General features: G+C 45.1%; 1 protein-coding gene and 1 long non-coding RNA gene across 7 annotated transcripts; both read left to right on the top strand.

Annotated features, from left to right (window-relative positions):
• Positions 1-8,230: 8,230 nt before the first annotated feature.
• Positions 8,231-14,800, top strand: LOC123425404 (sulfated surface glycoprotein 185-like). Of its 5 annotated transcripts, none has more exons than XM_045109101.1 (10): positions 8,320-8,545; positions 8,626-8,815; positions 9,943-10,036; positions 10,143-10,232; positions 10,301-10,362; positions 11,314-11,350; positions 11,492-11,583; positions 12,219-12,327; positions 12,893-13,032; positions 13,942-14,800. In XM_045109101.1, exons 1-5 carry the CDS (start codon positions 8,320-8,322, stop codon positions 10,334-10,336), a joined length of 636 nt encoding a protein of 211 aa, XP_044965036.1. In that variant the 3' UTR covers positions 10,337-10,362; positions 11,314-11,350; positions 11,492-11,583; positions 12,219-12,327; positions 12,893-13,032; positions 13,942-14,800. The 5 variants fall into 5 exon arrangements, with proteins under 5 accessions (XP_044965034.1, XP_044965036.1, XP_044965035.1 ...); XM_045109100.1 differs by having other exon boundaries at positions 11,492-12,148; positions 12,271-12,327; XM_045109102.1 differs by having other exon boundaries at positions 11,492-12,327; positions 13,942-14,112; positions 14,214-14,800.
• Positions 14,801-14,848: 48 nt separating this feature from the next.
• Positions 14,849-17,568, top strand: LOC123425405. Of its 2 annotated transcripts, XR_006621823.1 has the most exons (3): positions 14,849-15,364; positions 15,471-15,576; positions 17,101-17,568. It is a non-coding gene; the product is annotated as an uncharacterized LOC123425405 (long non-coding RNA). The 2 variants fall into 2 exon arrangements; XR_006621822.1 differs by lacking the exon at positions 17,101-17,568 and having other exon boundaries at positions 15,471-15,577.
• The last annotated feature ends 3,646 nt before the right edge of the window (positions 17,569-21,214 follow it).

Raw genomic sequence — 21,214 nt, 5'->3', positions numbered from 1 at the left:
TGAGTGTAGGGATATGTGCACGGTTTCAATGCGCACCAAAAGAAAGTCATTACATGGCTGTCAAACGAATCTTTCGATATTTGGCTCATACCCCAAACTTTGGCCTCTGGTATCCCAAAGGAGCAAACTTCAATCTAGTTGGCTATTCTGACTCAGATTGGGCTGGAGATTGTGTGGAGAGGAAGTCAATGTCTGGAGGATGCCAATTCCTTGGTCGCTCTTTGGTAAGTTGGTCTTCAAAGAAGCAGAACTGCGTCTCCTTATCATCCACCGAGGCTGATTATGTGGCGGCTGCAAGTTGTTGTGCACAATTGCTATGGATGAGGCAAACTTTAAAGGATTATGGTGTCACTTGTGACAAAGTGCCTCTTCTATGTGACAATCAAAGCGCCATCAAGATTTCCCTCAACCCAGTGCAACATAGCAAAACCAAACATATTGATATTCGTCATCACTTCATTCGTGAACATATCAAGCTAGGTGATATTGAGGTTCACTTCATCCACACTGAAGAGCAACTTGCAGATATTTTCACCAAGCCACTAGATGAAGCAAGGTTCCGGGAGTTAAGGCATGAGCTAAATATCATTGATTCAAGTAATGTGGATTGAAACTAGGCATATTGCACCTCACTTTACATTTCATCTTGGTCTAGATGTAGGCATGGACATAGGGGGAGTGTTGTTCTCTCAATGAACTCTCCCTCCCCCCATTATGCGCAAATCAATCTAGTCTTTCACTTTAGCCATTGTCAAATGGCACTTGTGCTTCAAAGACGAGCATTGGTCATGAACCCAAGGATAATTCTTGGCGGTGTCATACCATTGTATCAAATATAGGTGGCCTCGGTCACCGCCCCTCCATCCTCTCTTGCGTATAAAGGAGAGGATATACAATGACAAGTCAGTACATTTTCTTGGATGCCATCTCTTTTTACTCACTTGTCATGTGCCCAAGTTCCCCCTTTTCCTGAGCCGTGTTGAAACATGTACAATGATACTACCGCCAGGGTAGCGGTACTACCGCCAGGACCCCAGCGGTACTACCGCCAGGTATGGCGGTACTACCGCCAGGATTCAAAATCTAAAACGACCGGCTAGAAAATTTCTAGGGTTTCGAGGGGGAGCGGTACTACCGCCAGGGGGAGCGGTACTACCGCCAGGACCCCAGCGGTACTACCGCTGCATCCAGCGGTACTACCGCCAGGTAGCGGTACTACCGCTAGGTCCTCAGCGGTACTACCGCTGGCCCGTACCCCTTGGGCTATATAAAGGAGGGGGAGCCCGTTTTTCTCAGGCTCTTTCTTCTTCCTCGCGGCTCCTCCCTCCCCTAGCCCGAAAACCCCCTGATTGGATCTCACTTCGTGGAGCTCCTTCTCCCCGTTGGTGTGGAAGGGTTGCTTCATCTCTTCTTCCTCCTCCAAAGCCATGAATCCCGGTAAAAAAGGCTCCTCCCTTCTTCTATTTTGTTTGTTCGTGTTCTAGGGTTAGGAGCATTGGGGATTGGACTCATATTTTTGATCCTATGGCTAGTTCTTGGATGGCATGAAGGAAATATTTGAGGGGAGTATAGGTCCGATGATTTGTTGTTGAGTTTGCTGCCATGTCCTAGGATTTACTCGTCTTAGATCGAACACTTGAACTTTTGTATTAGATCTAAAACGTGCTCTCTCTTGCCTAGGCATGTATATATCTCTTGTTACTAAGTGTTCCTCATGACAGTAGGGCTGGGGTGTACGTCTTAGTGTTCATATTCAGCCCATGTCCTCGAAAACGAGTTTTATATGTCAGATCTGAAAGTCAAACCCCCAGCGGTACTACCGCCAGGGGGTAGCGTTACTACCGCTAGGACCCCAGCGGTACTACCGCTATGACCCCCAGCGGTACTACCGCCAGGGCTGGCGGTACTACCGCCATGAGCGTTCACTATGTATTTTTCTGGTTGTTTCTGCTTAGCAATGCGTGTTTACTTGTTTTGCGTTTTCAAGATTCATTGCCTTGACTCTTCTTGTCGCCTCTTTTTCGCTATGTGGTCTGTGTCACAGGTGGCTCTTCTCGCCGTTCGAACCCCCCACGGGACATGCAGTCCAAACAGTATCGCAATCCAGAGGCGCCTGAGGGGTCTGCCACCTCTGGTCTGCCTCCCAAGAAGAAGTCCTTCAAGAAGGTCGCTCACAAGGACAAGAGGGTCAATATCCGTACAATGTCCCCCAAGGACTTTCTGCAATTTCGCACCAAGAACCACTATCTCAAGGAGAGGGATGTGATCGATGGTGTTGACCATGTCTGGGCAAGGGACGAGTGCAGGATCTATCGGGATATTATTGCTCACTTCAAGAAGAACTATGTCTCTGTCCAATGGATTGATCTGGCACATCTTCAGCGGAATATGGACTACTTTGGTGATGCCCTCTCTCTGGTTGACAAACTGGGCATCAAAGACATCATCACCTTCAAGACGGACTTTGATCCCACTGCAGTTGCTCAGTTTTATGTCACAGTCCATTTCTCTCCAGATGCACAGCGTTCCATGATATGGATGACTGGGTCACAGAAGATGACCGGTTCCTGGACTGAGTTCATGCAGTTCCTTCACATTGACTTTCAGGGTGCTGACACTCCTCTTGGGCTGCGTCCTCATGCTGCAGCCCCCACCGATAGGGCCTCCGCAAAGGATAGACTGCAGTCACTGTATCTGAGGAAGGGGGTGCTTCCCAAGCACTTGGACATCATGCATCAGATCTTTCGCAACACCCTCTTCCCTCGGAGTGGTAACTTCGATGAGGTCCATGGCTACTTGGATGAGATGCTGTTACTTTGTGAGGAGGCTATGTCTCAGGAGTCTGCTCAGCTAGATATTTCAGATGTGATGTTCACAGAGATCTGGAACTGCATCATCAATCGTAAGGTTCCTATCTACGGGCCTTACCTGTTCGCATACATTAGCCATAAGTGGCAACAGGCTTTTCCGGATGAGCTTCTCTACGCACAGTATGATTACATTGTGCATGACCCAATCAGGCTTCGCGTCAAGGACAAGTGGGCCAACCCATCTACATCCTCTCAGCACATGGATACTGATACAGAGACCGCTGCTGACAGAGGAACTGCCTCTCAGTCCCGCTCGTCTGCCATGCCATCTTGGGCTATCAAACTGCAGGACAAGATGAAGACACTTTTCTGTATGCAGGCCAAGGGTCAGTACCAGACACACGTGGCTCAGAAGCAGAGCCGCCAGAGGCATAAGCGTGTTCTCAGGACCTTGGATGTGGACATCTCCAGCGGCTCAGAGGACGACATCACTCCTGAGGCCACTTGGATGCAGGCTCAGGGGTACCAGTGGTCTGGCGATGAGGCGGAAGAGGAGGAGCAGACCGACCAGGAGGGGACAGACGAGTCTGGTGATCCTGAAGACGGGGAGTAGTTACCTGTGGCATTAGGTGTGCCCCTTTTTGGTGTCTTGTGCCAAAGGGGGAGAGAGTCTAGAATTTGCTTTCATTTTCGAACTTTGCACTGCTTTGCTTTATTTCGTATGGTTTGCTTCGAACTTGCTTTGATTCTCGTTTGCTATCTTTTGTGAGACATGATCTTATGTGAGATTTATTTCCATCATATGCTGTGAGTCATATGCCCCGTATTGTCATATATCTCTATCTTTTTGTTCTCATATTATTCTCTGTGCAAATCCGGTATTGTCATCAATCCACCAAAAAGGGGGAGATTGTTGGGGCATAGTTTATGCCTAAGTAATTTTGGTGATTGATGACAGTACCGTACAGGACTAACCGTGTGTGTCAAGGTTTCAGGTAACACACGTCAACAGCACAAGACGACACGTCTCCTCTCTCCTGGAACGGAAGCACGACGCTCTCTACGATTCTCTTTATTTGAGTCATATGAAAGCCGTACTATTAAGAGGGGATCCGTAGTGGAAAGGTTTGGGTGGAATCTATCTTTACACATGCACACTTCACATTCTCCCTTTCCTTATCTTTTGGAGCGGCCCTTGCCTATTCGTCTTGAGTTTCTCTGCAAAATGGTTCCAGCAGTAGTACCGCTGGACTGCTAGCGGTAGTACCGCTAGCGAGCGGTAGTACCGCCCCTGGTCAGTGGTAGTACCGCTCCAGGTGCTTTGTTCCACCTACCTAGCGGTAGTTCGTGGACGGACCCGTTTGCGAAGACTTTCCCGGCGGTAGTAGTGCTTGTGCACTACCAAGGGGCCAGCGGTAGTACCGCTGGTGTCAGCGGTAGTACCGCTGGAGGCCCAGCGGTAGTACCGCTGCAGCGAGCGGTAGTACCGCCAGGCAGTGGTAGTACCGCTCCTGCTCAGCGGTAGTACCGCTGGAACTCGGGCAGAGAGTGGGAAAAACGGTCTGATTTTTCCCCCACTATATAAAGGGTTCTTCTAGTTGAGGAACCCTATCTCTTACCTCTCTAAGCTCCATTGTTGCTCCACAAGCTCAAAAGTGCCCGATCTCTCTCCCTAGCCAATCAAACTTGTTGATTCTTTAGGGATTGGTTGAGAAGGCCTAGATCCACACTTCCACCAAGAGAAAAGTTGATTCCCCACCAATCCCTTGCGGATCTTGTTACTCTTGGGTGTTTGAGCATCCTAGACGGTTGAGGTCACCTCGAAGCCATATTCCATTGTGGTGAAGCTTCGTGGTTTAGTTGGGAGCCTCCAAGCTTTGTGTGGAGTTGCCCCAACCTTGTTTGTAAAGGTTTGGTCGCCGCCTTCAAGGGCACCTATAGTGGAATCACGGTACCTTGCATCGTGCGAGGGCGTGAGGAGAATACGGTGGCCTTAGTGGCTTTTTGGGGAGCATTGTGCCTCCACACCGCTCCAACGGAGACGTACTTCCTGTCAAAGGGAAGGAACTTCGGTAACACATCCTTGTCTCCATCGGTTCCACTTGTGGTTATCTCTACCCTTTACTTTGTATTTGCTTATGCTTGTGACTATATCTTACTTGTCTTAATAGCTCTCGTTGTTAGCTTCTATAGGGTTCACCTCATTGTCATATTATTTGTGAACCCGTATAGTGTTTACCTTAACTTGTTCAGATTAATTAAAAAGTGGTCGTTGTCTATTCACCCCCCCCCCCCTCTAGCCAACCATATCGATCCTTTCATCTGTCAACACATGAAAGCAATAAGATACAACCACATCTATATAGAGTGTCCGCATCTAAAAATATTAAGCAAACCACACAATCACAGAAAGAGGATTTGGATTAGATAAGCCATTGTCATGGCTCTCAAGGATTAGCCAACTGAAACATCTATATTAACTTTGGTGTTCACCGCCTAAACAGGTGTTATCTTCATGAACTCATAAAATTACACTTTTGCACGCATACCTTAAATCATACATGCCAGATGAGTAATAAACCTATCAGGATTTCAGGAAGATACATCAAATTGCTGACTATAACCTATATACAACCATGATGAGATGAAAGTATGTATGGACAATCTACGAGCAAGAACAAATATATTCTTAGGGTCGGAAGAGAATAGAGATTTCATGCAAATGGAGAGAGGAAGAGATGGTGGATTTTTAGATGTATAGATTGAGATGAGAGTTAGGATCAGAAGAGCTTGCACCCATGGTTCTTCTAGAGATCAGCAAGTAGTATTGCTCGCATGTATGCACAAAAAATAATAATTAGAGAGAGATCGTTTGCACGGCCATGTGAGAGCCATTAGTCCTAGTGTTTCTTCAAAGCATATATGGCCCTGGCATTGTCATTGCTGTAGTATTTGACCAAGCACGTACCTCCTAGCAACAACAGGGGCGACATGGTAGATGGTGTAGCTACAATAACCTAGGAGAACCAGCGGCTGAGCAGATGGGATAGGAGCTTCGCCGACCCCCTTCCTGTGCGATCTCCTAATTCCGTTCGTTGGTGATCGATCATGTAACACCTTCGATTCCTTCCAAATATCCAAGTTCCATTGGCGCTGGAAGATTCGAGAGCAATCACCCTGCAGACTCCCTTCATCTGCAATCTCTTAATTTCGTCACCTTAATGTTCGAACAGATTACGAATCTAGCATGATCGTTCCAAACCATTTGGACATGCAGCGAAGGGGAAGGTATACCAACACTAAAATAGGACTTTGATGCAGATAGGGCAACTCCCGCCCTTGAGAAACTACTATGGTCGACTCCTGGTCCTTGCAGCTATCCTTCAACGCTGCCCCTTCACCAAAGAAGCCCATTGCACATCTCATGCTACCACCACGGGCATACGCTAGATAGAGTTCGTCAGTAATAGGAATTTCATAGTATAACAATGCGATTAAAATTTGGTACAACATATTGGATCTAAGCAACAAAACAAACAATTGCTTATGCACCTGCGGTTAAGTAGTCAGAATCTTTCACGTGCATCTGGATTGCTGCATCTTGGCGTGAGAGGAAGAGACCATGGATGGAGTTGATAGAGATTGCTGGATGTTGATGATGATTGTATAGATCGGCATGAGGTAGAGACCTTGGAGCAATACGTATGTAGTCCGATATGGGAGTTTTTCTTCCTAGCGTGAATTGTTTTTTTTAATTGTTACTAGCAAAAAAACCGTGCGTTGCAACGGAAGAGAAAATAACACACACTTTGAACGCAATATATTTTCATATGGCATCACATTTGTGTTGCCGACGATGGTCATCATCAGAAGTTCAGAACCAAGAGGAGCGATGTGTGAATCCCTTGCATACATCAGAGAACTCGCTCAGATATAATTATAAAAGAAGAATGTAAGCTTAGTACTCTGACATTAGCTCTATCACGTGTTAAACCCGTAAGCATCAGTGACAATGGGTCCACATTTCTTGCGAAGTAAATTCCCGCGGGGCCGTGGGGTTATACAAATGCCATCAATAACAGTCGAGCATCGATGAGCTACAAGTAGATAGGCGATAAGAGTGTAACCCATAGTGAACATTTCCAACCACCCCCTCTGAAATCTGAATGCAAACGGGAAGCATTCATAAAGTCAACTCACAAGCTCCATCAAGCTGGCACCACATAGAGCACCAACTTTGTCGCTGTATATCGCTGGTATGTTACAGGCAAAGTGACCAACTAATCGATTGGATCCAATTTCAATGCCGTTGCATCATTTCAACTGACAAATCTGCAAGACTATCAATGGCAGGGACTGCCAGGGGAGATCCCATGGGCTGGAGTCACGATCTCTGGAGCTAGATGGCCACCTAGCAGTGGCTGTGTGAGAAGAGAAGCGGCGGGGGGAGCAACCCAAAGCACGCACCGGTGAAGGCTATGAGGTCGGGCCTCTCCGCTTCGATGAGCCGGCGCAGGAACCGGGTCGTGTTGAGGTCGGAGCAGCGCGCGCCGCCGACCTCCGGCGCCACGTCCCGGCAACGCGTGGCGGCGCCGTTGCTGAAGTGCATGTCCGCCACCTGCGAGCAAGGGTCAGCGGGCGAGGCGCGGGCATGCAGGGGAAATCAGGCGAGCGAGCGAAGGTGCCGACCTGGAGGATCTTGAAGGCACCGTCATGGCGGAAGCGGAGGGGCAGGGAAGGGGATCGCTTGACGTGGGGCACGGCGGCGCCGGGGTCCAGCAGGGCGGATAAGCGGAGGAGGACGAAGGCGAGGAGGCAGGGGACGAGGAGCGAGAGGAGGCGGGTTGATTACTTGAAACATCAGGGAGTTTTTTGAAAAATGCAAAAAACGGTTCGGTTGTGACTACAAGATGGACCGCGGGTTGATTATCTAAAACTATGAGGGCTTTTGTGCAAAATGACAGAAAACAGTTCGTTCTGACTTTAAATTGGACTGCGGGTTAATTACCTGAAACTGCGAGGGTTTTTCTGTAAAATGACCGACGACACGCGCTTTATTATTAGGGAAGAAGATGGGATTTTGCATCGTATCTAATTTTTTTTGCATCGTATCTATTTTGGTTTGTAAGTTTCACATTCGAAATAGTTAAAAAACTGGTTGAGTATTAGATGGGTTGATCTGGACCATAATAATTTGATCCCACCAGATTAACGGCTCCTAATTTTTAATTAATGTGGGATTTTTCAGGGAGTGCCTAATCTCTACTATTAAAAGCACGAGAGGGTAGATCCAACTATAAATATTGGTCGTTGGATAGTAATCTAATGGTTGTTAACTACACTAACGAAACGATGTTAACGAAACAGTTGTAATTAGCATCGTACGTCCCGACCCACGTCTCCTGCTCGCACCTAAGCACCCAAAAGAAACACCCACTCCCTTTACTCCCCGCACCCCGCCGGCCCCTGCCACCCCACGCCGCCGACGCCCCGCCACCGCCTCGCCGCCATGCCCCGCCGGCCCTGCCACTCCCTACCACCTCCGCCCCGTCACCCCTCGCCCCAGCCCCCGCCATCGCCGCCCCGTCGCCGCCTCGCCCCCACGCCTCGCCACCACCGCCCCCTGCCACCAGCCGCGCCCGGACCTCCTGTCTTGCTTCGACACCGTCCTGGAGTGGATGCCCCGCCACACGTCGCGCCCCACCATCGGCAGCCCAGTGGCATCCCGGCTCGAGGTCCTCCTCCACCTCATTCCTCATCCCCTAAATTGGATCCATGCTTGTGCTTGTTGGTGATTCCACATAGTCTCTCGCAGAATCGGCCATCGGGAGGGACAGATTTTTCCGTCTCGTCCCGGGCGTTGGTTTGGGGATGATTTTGGGTGTGGTTCCTTTAGTTCCCCTGCAGGAGGAGGCAGGCCCAGCAGCAAGGTGTGAGATATGTGGGAGTGGAGAGAAGAAATTGTATGTGTTCACTTGCATCCAGTGCAATGGCTGTCAACATCGGTACTCCCTTTTTCTTCACCCTGTTTTCTTCAGCTTTCATCTTGGTTCAGATGTTAACCACTCGGGAAGTGTACTGCTTGCCACTCTGCCAGATCATGCATATTTTCCCTTTTTGCTGTAACCCTGTTTACTCTATGTATGGATGCTTGGGTGGAATAAGAGAATTGCAGAGTATTTGATATGAAACTAGAATGGATTTCGCTATAGAAAGTGATGCAGAGAGCCAAATATATTAAATTAGACTCAAAGCATTCCTAGATGATCCAAAATTTATTATATCCTTCTTTTGTTCTGAGGAAATTGTGTCCAATTGCACTACCCCCTCCTTCCACAATTATAAGATGTTCTAACATTTTTGTGATTTGGATGTATACAAACACATTTTAGTGTCCCTGTTCACTCATTTCAGTCCATATGTTGATGAGTGAGTGAGGCAAGGAATGTGAATGCTAAGTCAGCAGGATGGTAAACACAGAATAAGCCAGGGTGCGAATTATGAACTGAATAAGTACTTGTGGATTTCAACACTGAATTAGTGGCATGAGTATCTACTTTAAGAATATCATGTTGCCTACAGCCTAGAATTAGTGACATCATGTCCTATTTCGCTGCCATGAGTATCTACTTTAAGAATATCATGTTGCCTACAGCCTAGAATTAGTGGCATGTAACTTTTCATTTGACCCGAACAACTTTCTGAACTTGCTATTCAAATCTCAGTGCCAAGTGAATGAACCTAATGCAGTGTTTTGCTAGGAGTTTGTTTTATGTGTGCAGGTTTGTTTTAGAACTATAACTATTTGATAAGTTAAGATGCAGGATTAAATGATTCGCTATGTTGGTATTTTTTTATGCTAGCATGTATAACGACATTGGTTGGACCAACTTTAGACAAGCTACATCATTTGTATTGTTCCATTTCCTAGCATTTTTGTGTGTGTAGTCAACCTTATCGCTTTCAGTTTGTCATGTATCATATCAATTATCCATGGTGAATCTTTGAAAAGTTCCATTTCTATGCATATTTGTTGGATTAGAGTAGATCAATGTCTTTAGTAAATTTCCTATTTCATTGTATGATCTTTGGTTGCCCCAGAGAACTAACATTTATCTGTGTGATACTTCAGAGCCAACATGATGAGATTGAAGGGAAGTTTTTTTGAGGAAAGGGCCGCCCTTGGAGCCAAGTACCAAAAGCTATATGAACCATTGTACACTAAGGTACGCTTACTCCGTGCTTATAATGTTTCAGGTGAATATATGAAAAGATATAACTTCTGTCCATTTCCTTATGTGCAAATTGTTCCATTGTTTTGCATGGTTTCAGAGGTACAACATTGTAAATAGAGTTGTGGAGGTTGATGGTGTTGCTCAAGAACCTACCAATGAAAATGTTGCAGAGGGGGAGATTCAGATGGTATGAAATCAAAGTTTGCGCTGCCTCTTAGAGATCACTATTCTGATGTTCTGTTAACCTTTTTTCAGCTAAAGGAATCCCAGATTTCTGGCTCACTGCTTTGAAAACAAATGAAGTGCTGGTTGACGAGGTAATTCATAGTGTAATGTATTTGTAGGTGTTCTTAGCTCCTCCCTTAATACATTTATGACTGTATGCTTGCTTAATATTTTTCTATTTATCATCTAGGAGTTTTTCATTTTGTAACATAGACTACAACGAATTTGCTTGGAAATTAAATGCACTATTTCTCTAGCTTGAACGATTAGCTATTTTTTAATTTGAAAATTCTGAGCATACCATTGATGAGTTTTATTGATTAGGGGATTTATTGCGGCAAGAACGCATTAATCTTGGCTATCAACAGAGAATGTGATGCGATGGCATTGGTTGCAGATGAAATGAAAAAACTATTTATAGGTCGGATTGGCTTATGCATAGGTGTATTGATTGAAATTATCCACTTTGTTGTGTTCTATGTTTTTCATTTCCTTTTGTTGATGAAGATTGATTTTTTCAGTGCAGATCTGGATTGTAGAATTCCATGCTTGAGTTAGGGCTTGTGATTGGCCTTTGTGATGCGCATGTAGATTCTAGGATGTACTTGATTGATCTATGAGATGTTTGGCTTGGTGGTGAAGGTTTCTCACATCTGCTTGTTTGACTATGTAGAAATGAGCATGTTCACCATGCGGATTGTTCATATATTCTTTGGCTATGTCAGTGCTGATCTCAGATACTTGATTTTCTATCAATTGCTCTTGCCAGTGCGAGGGATAGTAGCAGATTTAATGGTCGTATTTTGTTAGTTTCAATAGCAATCCTTTTTATTCTCAGATCCATGTCGTTTATGCACTGCCACATTGGTTCATCTTTATTTCCTAGAGTATCCTGACAGGTTTCTGTAGGATAAACAGTTCTATCATGCTAAGCATTTTTTAAGTAATAACGCAACCTATAAGTTTGGGAAATTTATACTTGTTCACTGTAGCATTAGTATTCTTGTAAGCTTACACCTGATATCTCCATCTTATAATTGCAGGTGTATTCACCTCATCACACCATCAGTTCTGATCAAGGTACCCATCATTTCCTACATTGCAGATGTAAAGCCATTTTTTCTGGGGATTGCTGATATTAAGTCTGTCATTCGGCAAAATATTTCTGATCCTAATAAATAATCAGATTATTGTGCTCATAGTTTTGCTTCTCTTAACTAGGATCTGGATGTGGTGCAAGCTACAAACACTGCCCGGAAGGAGGCATCGGGATTGTTATTGACTAGGAAGAGCAGGAGGCAGCCGGAGAGGCAGTAAGCTCCTTTACTTTGTTGATAATTTCTCTGATGTACTCCCTCCGTCCGGAAAAAGCTGTCACCGCGTAGATTTTGCAAATAAGTCCTTTATCTTTTCCCGACATAACCCGCAGTACGTTCTTTCCCTTTCCGTGACCACGCTCGCTCTCCCACTCGCCGGCGATGCCTCGCAGCTTCCCCACGCCACGCCGCTGCATTGCCTTGCCGACGCGCAGCTCCCCTGCGCACTTTCCTCCTCACTTCCGCCACGCTGCAGCTCCCCCGCAAACTTCCCTCCCCCCTTCCGTCGGGCCGCAGCTCCACCGGGAAGCTCAAGGAACGACTTTTCCCCTTCCTTGAGTCCCTCGCCGTCGCCTTCCTTGAGTCCCTCATCATCGCCATAGCGAGCTCCTCCTTCCTTCTTCATGGCGAACTCCTTCTTGCTGCCTCCTTCCTTTCAGCCATTGAGCTGGCCATGGTGATGGCCAGATCCGTGCCTGCTCGTGAAGATTGGACCTTGGTGAGTGCCGACCCCACACCGGACCCTACCAACCCCACGTCGACGCCATCCCGACCGACCTTGGTGAGTGCACTGAAGTTACTTTGCTTCTTCTGATGGTCTTGACGGCGTACTCTGCTTCTGTCGGTGGAAGATTGCCGCCCTCAGCAACTTATGTGTGCCCTCTGCTTCTGATGGTCTTCAAGGCACCGCTGCTGCTCCGAAGCTGCAGCACCATGTCGTGTGCTTTTAAACGTCTGGAGGTATATTATGTGCAATCCAGCTTTACACCACAACCACCTTCTGAACTGGATCGGTTGGTTGTCTGAAACTGTTATGAATGTTCACTTTATGCTCTCTTTTTGTCAAGCATGCATATCCTGCTCTTCTACTGTTATGAATAACACTGATATTTTCATTCATTCATCTAATTTTGAACAATTCAATATGTTTAGAATAACACTAATATGTCCTGTAGAATAACACTGATATGTTCTGAACATCAACTTGACTGAATAACATTGATATTGTAGTGACTGTAGGTTGATATGTTCTGAACAAAGTTCTTGATAGAACATCAACTTGACAGATCAAAACCTGACGGAAATTGACAATTATGCCTTCAATTTCCTCTCTGTAGGAGTAGATTTGCTACTGATATTTATCCTACAGGAGAAGAATTGCCAATTCTGACTTGCACATGGATTGTCCTGTGGTTTCTCCTGTTGTGATGTGTAGAATTGGTGGCTTGCATGTGTGATTTGCTCCTGATCTTTATTCAGAGCAGAGTGGCGCTCCTCTGAATGTTTTGCTGCTCTAAATTAACAGGTGTGGAATCCCGCCAGGCGTGGCTGTGCAGCGTCGGGTTCGCCCAGTTCCCCGACGACCGCGCTGTGTGGGTCGTTGAGACGCCGCTTCCGGAGAAGAAGTCTACGACATTCGCCACCCGCCGCCCACCTGTACATCAGGTAACCAACCCGCCGCCCTCCATTGATTCAGTTTTGGCTTGAAACTGCATAAATTCAGAGTCGCGGAATAAAAGTGCTTCTATAATCCAAAATGCCTCTTGAAGACTTTGCATTTCCATTTACTCCATTGCTTTGTTTCGATGTTCCATTAAGTACAACAGCTGTCAAATTTAGTTTCAGATATGTTAACACTTCCTTCCTGACAGTAATTTTTCATGTATTGAAAGCTCAATGCTGCATTGCAGAGTAGATGAAAGCTTCATTTAGATAAATTTTCAGCTCCATAATTTTCAGTTTGTTGAGCTGGAGGTCAGATTCAGCTCCATAATTTAATTGAATTTTATTGAGAGTAGATGGTCATTCCTTAAAGAAACATGACATAGCAAAATTCAGAGAAACATCCTCAAGCACTTGTTCTTATTCTGTAAATTCAGAAAATTCAGTAAATGCTTAAGTGGAGGACTCAAATAAAAAATCCAGTTCCTTCATATTGTTGCCCTTCCATCAGATCTCGATGAGCAAGGCCGGCATTGTTTATGTGTGATTTTTGTGGGAATGGCTAAAGATGCAATCCTTTCAATCTTAATTCTCCTGTGAATCTATGGCTGAAATGAATCTTGTGAATCTTTGGCACCTGCCTTTGCATCTGAAATTTTGGTTCGCATCCGAAAATGAGATTGGTATGTGTGTTCTTGTTCAATCTGAAGCATGTTGCTCAACTTCAGTCAGTCATCTTAATTTCTTATCCTCAATGTTATCTTTCATTTCTCAGTTAATTCTGCCTTATTAAAAGAACACGACCCCTAACAGTTAACTGTATTTTCCAAATTTACAATTAACTGGATATTTTGCCAGCAGCAGCACACGATCCCTGTACTTGTTCTCACATGACATGAACACGTAATGCAGGAAGAGCTCTGTACTTGTTATCACCGGCAGCAACACGAGATGAGGACCTCCGGCGATGCAACACGAGCAGGGGACAAGCGGCAAGTTGCAGAGGAGCAGCAAGTTACTGAAAATTCAGTTTACTGCATAATGTTTCAACCAGAACATGAATTAAGATGCAAGAATCATCAAGTTGGTAGCAGTCAATGCAAAATTACAAACTGTATGATCCGTTGTTGCTCTAATTTGACATCAGTTTGGTCATCTGCGAGTTGGGTCAATCTATTTTGTAGCAGCAGAGGCGGCGAGGAGGAGCTGGGTCACCTCGACAAAAAAGAAGAAGAAGAAATCGAGGAGGAGGACAGATAGACGGCGGTGGTCGCCTATGTAGCAGGTGGGCGGCGGCGCTGCGCCTGACGGTGGATGCGGTAGTCACCCTCGATGGACGACGGTGGAGTAGCGGCGGCCTGGATCTTGCCCAACTCCGGCACCGGATTGGTTGGACTTGGTGGGCCGGGGATGCGAGCAGGACGATGAGGAGGAGACACCCGTGAGCTGTGGAGCCATCGCCCGTCGAGGTGTCGCCGCGGAGGAGCAGATGGGTGGCGGCAAAGCTGGCCTCTGTGTTCACAAGTAAGCAGGGCACACGTTGGGAGCTGTTGTGCAGGTTGGCGGCGCCGGAGGAGTGGCGCGGGATGATACCAACGGTGGGTGGGGCGCACCGCCGGCGACGAGGAAGACAGTGGCTTGGGGCGCGCGGTGCTGCGGACGACGAAGGTGGAAGATAGGTGGATTAGCAAGAGATTTAATAGAATAAGGGTGTTTTTGTAAAATTGAAAATGTACTAAGCTGAGGACAATTTTTCCGGACGGAGGGAGTAGATTATAAGTTATATAACAGAAATACTCCCTCCGTCCTAAAATAAGTGTCTCAACCTTAGTACAATTTTATACTAGATCTAGTACAAAGTTGAGAGACTTATTTTGGGACGGAGGGAGTACAATTTAATTTGTGTATGGTGTGGATTCCAAAACTAATCTGCTTCTACTGGAACACAACACTCGCTTGTACTAGAATTTTTCTAAAGCTAATGGAATCTCCTTGTACTCCATCTAAAGCTTTCATGATGATTACTTTTCCAAGATACATGTGACAAAGAGGAGGAGCTCAGGGAGCTGAATGTGAAAGGATAAAGTAGTCAGGAAGGAGAAATCATATGTTGGCTTAACTAATGCTTCCTAATTAGTATGCTTTTTATATTGCCGTTTATATTAAACTAATATAGTTCGCTTTTGATTAAGGATCTTGACATGGCACCTAGCTGTTTTTGATTTCCTGTACTTTTTGTTGATCTTCTCCTTCGGATTAAATTGCTCATTGCTTTTCCTATTCTTTTGCAGGAACATGAACCTTATGATGACCCATAGTTGGATGTACGTGAGAGGTACATGTGTTATCTTATAAGCATATCAAAATACAATCATGACGTGTATAGTTATTCAGTTATACTTTTTGTTCATGGCTCAACAATCGACCAAATTAAATGACAGGATGAACATTCAGACATCCTTGATGACTGGGATTCTAGGAAGACGATCACATACTCGACCAGCCCACCTGTAACCGCGAGACAAGCTAAAAGTGAAGCAACTACAGGTTTGCATCGAATGTTTTTACTATTGGTTTCTTGAAGGGTAGAAACTTATACCCAACATATGTCATTTTTAGGTTAATTGACTAGCCCCTATTTTTATAATGGTCCAGTCAATTTAGAGAAAGGGGAAAGGAAAATGTGTGACACAAGGACCCTAAACCCTAAACATTTGCATTCTTGGTCCTATTTATGATCCTACAACGGCTATCTCTATGAGCTCAACAATTATAGTAGAGGACACAATCAAATTCAGAGGTTAGAGCCTGATGAGCAATGTTATGAGAGCTTGTTGTTGATCTGCCTATTTTCCGCGAAATTGGGACGTGATGGATGGTCCTTGTGAGGTTCTCCAAGAATTTGATTCCTCATTTTTCTGTTCTGGTAGTGTGATGGATTTTGATTAGTTAAGAACCTGGAGTTTCTTTGGTAAGCTGGGATTAAGAGTTCCTGATAGGAATAGGATCCCTACCAGGGCGAGTTCTCGGGTTATATGGATGGAAGAGAGGTTGACGGGGCGAGGCGCCGGGGCACAATGATCGCGCGCGCCCACGAGAGAGAGAGAGAGAATCGAGGCGACTAGGGTTGGGGTGCCGGCTCCTGTAGGAGCCGAGCAAATATGATTGCTTATGCTTAACCAAAACGGAGTACTTACATGAGTATATATAATCTCCCTAGCCTAACAAATACGATAAACTAGGCTAAGCCCCTAATAACGATAAGATAAGTTGGGCCAGACCTTTAAGTGGCTGCGCCCTTGGGCCCCCTCCGGTTATAATGAATACCGGTCATAACAGTTCCATATATATTTCTGCTCTGGTAGTACGATGGCATTTTTTTGCGGTGTCTGATTTATTCACTATGTTATTACTTAAACCAGGCTTCTACCTTACTTGAGTTAGTATTTTCTTGTGTATTCCAATAGCTACTATTAATTATATTTGTTTTTCCTTCCACGGGATCAACAAATTGTCAAGCGCACAAGCTACAACCATCAATTTCTGTGATATTAACCATCTAACTCTGCAATGTTCACACACTGGTTTCATACGATTATGTTTCCATTACAGCTGTTTGTTTCTCCAATGACTATGTATACTCTTACGCACGATAAGTAATATATTCAGGCTATGTCAGTGCATCCAAAAGAGTTGGTACCCACGAGTCCGTTTTCCTATTATGTGCATTGTTGGGAGCCTGGAACCTTAAAAAATATATATAACATATGAAATCATTTCCATCAGCGCCTGCCTACAACATAAAAATTGCCGGCCTTCCCAAAGACAAATTTCTGCACAACATTCTGGGAATTCACGTATTTGTGTCCATACATTTCACCTTGACTATAAGTGGAATGGTTTGTTATTTATTTAACTGCAATTCAAAACGTTTAAGTACCACACTATATGTTAATGCTACTCAAACTTCATTATTTATAATGAAAATATGTTTAGGGCTACTTTGTTGTCTGCCTGATGGCCTTTTTCTATGAATTTCATATGCCAACTGCTGATACAAGGTATTTATAGGAAAAAAAACAAAGGAACATGCCCTTTTGAAAAAACAACAAAGGATTCCTGGGCGAACCCTCACTTTTAATGCAAGTTCACTTGACGACTAGCATATCTTTATGTAGCATTGGAATGCTTGGATGAAGTTGGATGGGAGATCTCCATTCAGCTTTTAGAAGCCATGATTTTGTTTGGTTGGTTTGGTGGACAATATAGGTCTATATCCACTAATGATAGTTATTTTTTATTTCAACTAGCAGTTGTAACAAACATTATATACCTTTGTATGCATTTTTGGTGTTCAGATTTTGCTTTAGAATATTGGCTCACTGGCACTAATATTTTTATGTGAGGCTGTTTTTTAATCATAAAAATGTTATCTTATTTATTAACAACCAATGAGAACACCTAATGGATGGAATAACATATATTGTGGTCTGTATGCAACAACATGGCCACAATTGTGTTTCACCTTTGAAACTGCAACTTGAGCGACATCACGGAATTGTGTTTCCATTTAAGATTTTTTTCTTGAAACATTTATTTTGTATTTGTATAAATTTCATTTGCTCAACGTATGAGACGTGCGTTGCATGTGCAAGCTTACTAGTTAGTATAAGTATAGATTCGTTGGACAGAAAAAAGGCATCGGGCCGAATTCGTGATCTGGCCCACATCAGATGGGCGCAATATAGCCAACTGAAGCCTGTGGGTGTGGGATAGGGAGTTGGGTCGACTTACCTTGGGCTGGGCCTTGGGGGAACCACCTGGATTGGGCCTTGTGGACCTGGGCTGGAGGCGAAGGTGGTCGGGGTGCTTGACTGGGGCGACTGGGTCGGTGGCTGCGGCAGCCCATGCGAGCTGGCTCAAGGCGTTTGGAGCGTCGTGCTCGACCATGATGGGACATGCACAGCGACACTGCAGGACGGCAGCGGCATGGTGATGCTGGCTGCCAGCGGCACGGCCAACCAAATCGGGCGAGGGCGGGGCACTCGCGACGTGGAGGAGCTTGTTGGAAATATGCCCTAGAGGCAACAGTAAAATAGTTATTATTATATTTCGTGTTTCAAGATATTCGTTTATTATCCATGCTATAATTGTATTTAATGGAAAGATAAATGCATGTGCGGATATATAGACAAAACTATGTCCCTAGTGAGTCTCTAGTTGACTAGCATGTTGATCAAGGATGGTTAAGATTTCCTAGACATGTACAAGTGTTGTCATTTGATGACGGGATCAAATCATTAGGAGAATGATGTGATGGACAAGACCCAAACTATAAACGTAGCATATGATCGTGTCATTTTGTTGCTATTGTTTTCTGCATGTCAAGTATTCATTCCTACGACCATGATATCATGTAACTCACTGACACGGGAGGAATACCTTGTGTGTATCAAACGTCGCAACGTTGTTGGGTGACTATAAAGGTACTCTACAGGCATCTCCGAAGGTGTCCATTGAGTTAGCATGGATCAAGACTGGGATTTGTCACTCCGTGTGACGAAGAGGTATCTCGGGGCCCACTCGGTAATACAATATCACATACAAGCCTTGCAAGCAATGTGACTAAAGAGTTAGTCACGGGATCTTGTATTACGGAACGAGTAAAGAGACTTGCCGGTAACGAGATTGAAATAGGTATGGAGATACCGACGATCGAATCTCGGGCAAGTAACATACCGAAGGACAAAGGGAATGGCATACGGTATTATATGAATCCTTGACATAGAGGTTCAACGGATAAGATCTTCATAGAATATGTAAGATCCAATATGGACATCCACGTCCCGCTATTGGATATTGACCCGAGAGTTTCTCAGGTCATGTCTACATAGTTCTCGAACCCACAGGGTCTGCACACTAAAGGTTCGGTGACGTTTCGGTATAGTTGAGTTGTAGGTGTTGGTGACCGAAGTTTTGTTCGGAGTCCCGGATGAGATTCCAGACGTCACGAGGAGTTCCAGAATGGTCCGCAAAACGAAGATTAATATATAGGAAGTTGGTATTTGGATTCCGGAAATTTCGGGCATTACCAGTAGTGTATCGGGAGTGACGAATGGGTACCGGGGGTCCACCAGGTGGGCCCACCACTCCCCAAGGGGGCACGTGAACTTGATGGTGGTGCAACAACCCTTGATGGGCAGAATAGTCAACCAAATAAAGCCCATGAGGTAAAAGGTGGAAAAACCAAAAGAGGTGGACAACTTGGGGAGGAGTCCTAATCCAAGTAGGATTGGAGGAGGACTCCTCTCCTAGTTCAGCCGAGCCCAAGGGAGGCTCCCTTGCTACGCAAGCCTAGCCCCTCCTTCCTCCTATATATACTAGAGGTTTGAGGGGTTTTGAGACACAATTTCAGCCACGTGCTACCCTCTCCTCTAGTTTGTAGTTCTTCCACTAGATCGGATTTGTGCGGTGCTTAGTCGAAGCCCTACAGGATAGATCACCACCATCACCGGCGCACCGTCACGCTGCCAGAGAACTCATCTACTTCTCCGTCTCTCTTTCTGGATCAAAAAGGCAGAGATCGTCATCGAGTTGTACGTGTGCTGAACACGAAGGTGTCGTCCGTTCAGTGCTAGATCGGGACGGATCGTGGAACGTTGGCGATTTGGATCGCGAAGACGTTCCACTAATAAACCGCGTTTCTTAATGCTTCCCGCTTAACGATCTACAAGGGTATGTAGATCCGATCTCCCTCTCATAGATGATCATCACCATGATAGGTCTTCGTGTGCGTAGGAATTTTTTGTTTCCCATGCAACGTTCCCCAACAATGCATTATGAGCTAGGTCCATCCGTAGATGACATCTCGAGTAGAACACAAAATAGTTTGTGGGCGTTGATGTTCAATTTGCTGCCCTCCTTAGTATTTTCTCGATTCGGCAGTATTGTTGGATTGAAGCGGCCCGGACCAACCTTACTCGTACGCTTACGAGAGACCGGTTTCATCGACTGACATGCAACTTGTTGCATAAAGATGACTGGCCGGTGTTTGTTTCTTCAACTTTAGTTGAATCGGATTTGACCGAGGCTGTCCTTGGAGAAGGTTAGATAGCAATTTGCATATCACTGTTGTGGCTTTGCGTAAGTAAGATGCGACCATACTAGATACCCATAGCAGCCACGTAAAACATGCAACAACAAATTAGAGGACGTCTAACTTGTTTTTGCAGGGTAGGCATGTGATGTGATATGTCCAAAGACATGATGTGATATATTGGATGCATGAGATGATCATGTTGTAATAGTTAAATATCGACTTGCACGTCGATGCTACGGCAACCGACAGGAGCCATAGGGTTATCTTTAAACTAACGTTTGTGCTTGCAGATGCGTTTACTATATTGCTAGGTAGTAGCTTTAGTAGTAATAGCATAGATAGCACGACAACCTCGATGGCGGCACAATGATGGAGATCATGGTGTGGCGCCGGTGACGATGAAGATCATGTCGGTGCTTTGGTGATGGAGATCAAGAAGCACAAGATCATGGCCATATCCTGTCACTTATGATTTGCATGTGATGTTAATCCTTTTATGAACCTTATTTTTCTTAGAGCGACGGTAGCATTATAAGGTGATCCCTCACTAAAATTTCAAGATAAAATTGTGTTCTTCCCGACTGTGCACCGTTGCGACAGTTCGTCGTTTCGAGACACCACGTGATGATCGGGTGTGATAGACTCAACGTTCACATACAACGGGTGCAAAACAGTTGCACACGCGGAACACTCGGGTTAAACTTGACGATCCTAGCATGTACAGACATGGCCTCAGAACACAAGAGTTCGAACGGTCGAGCATGGATCATATAGTAGAAATGATCAACATGGAGATGTTCACCACTAAAACTATACTCAACTCACGTGATGATCGGACTTGAGTTAGTGAATTTGGATCATGCGTCACGCGAATAACTAGAGGGATGTATATTTAAGTGGGAGTTTATTAGTAATATAATTAGCTAAACTCAATTGTCTTGAACATAGTCTAAGTAATCTTTGCAAATTTTTATGTTGTAGATCAATGGCTCACGCAGTAGCAACCCTGAATTTCAATACGTTCCTAGAGAAAGCTAAGCTGAAAGATGATGGTAGCAACTTTGTAGACTGGGCTCAAAATCTGAG

The sequence above is a fragment of the Hordeum vulgare genome, chromosome 2H, assembly GCF_904849725.1.
Source record: "Hordeum vulgare subsp. vulgare chromosome 2H, MorexV3_pseudomolecules_assembly, whole genome shotgun sequence".
Lineage (NCBI taxonomy): Eukaryota > Viridiplantae > Streptophyta > Magnoliopsida > Poales > Poaceae > Hordeum > Hordeum vulgare.
Note: the sequence above shows the minus strand (reverse complement) of the source record. Positions and strands in the feature narration are given on the sequence as shown.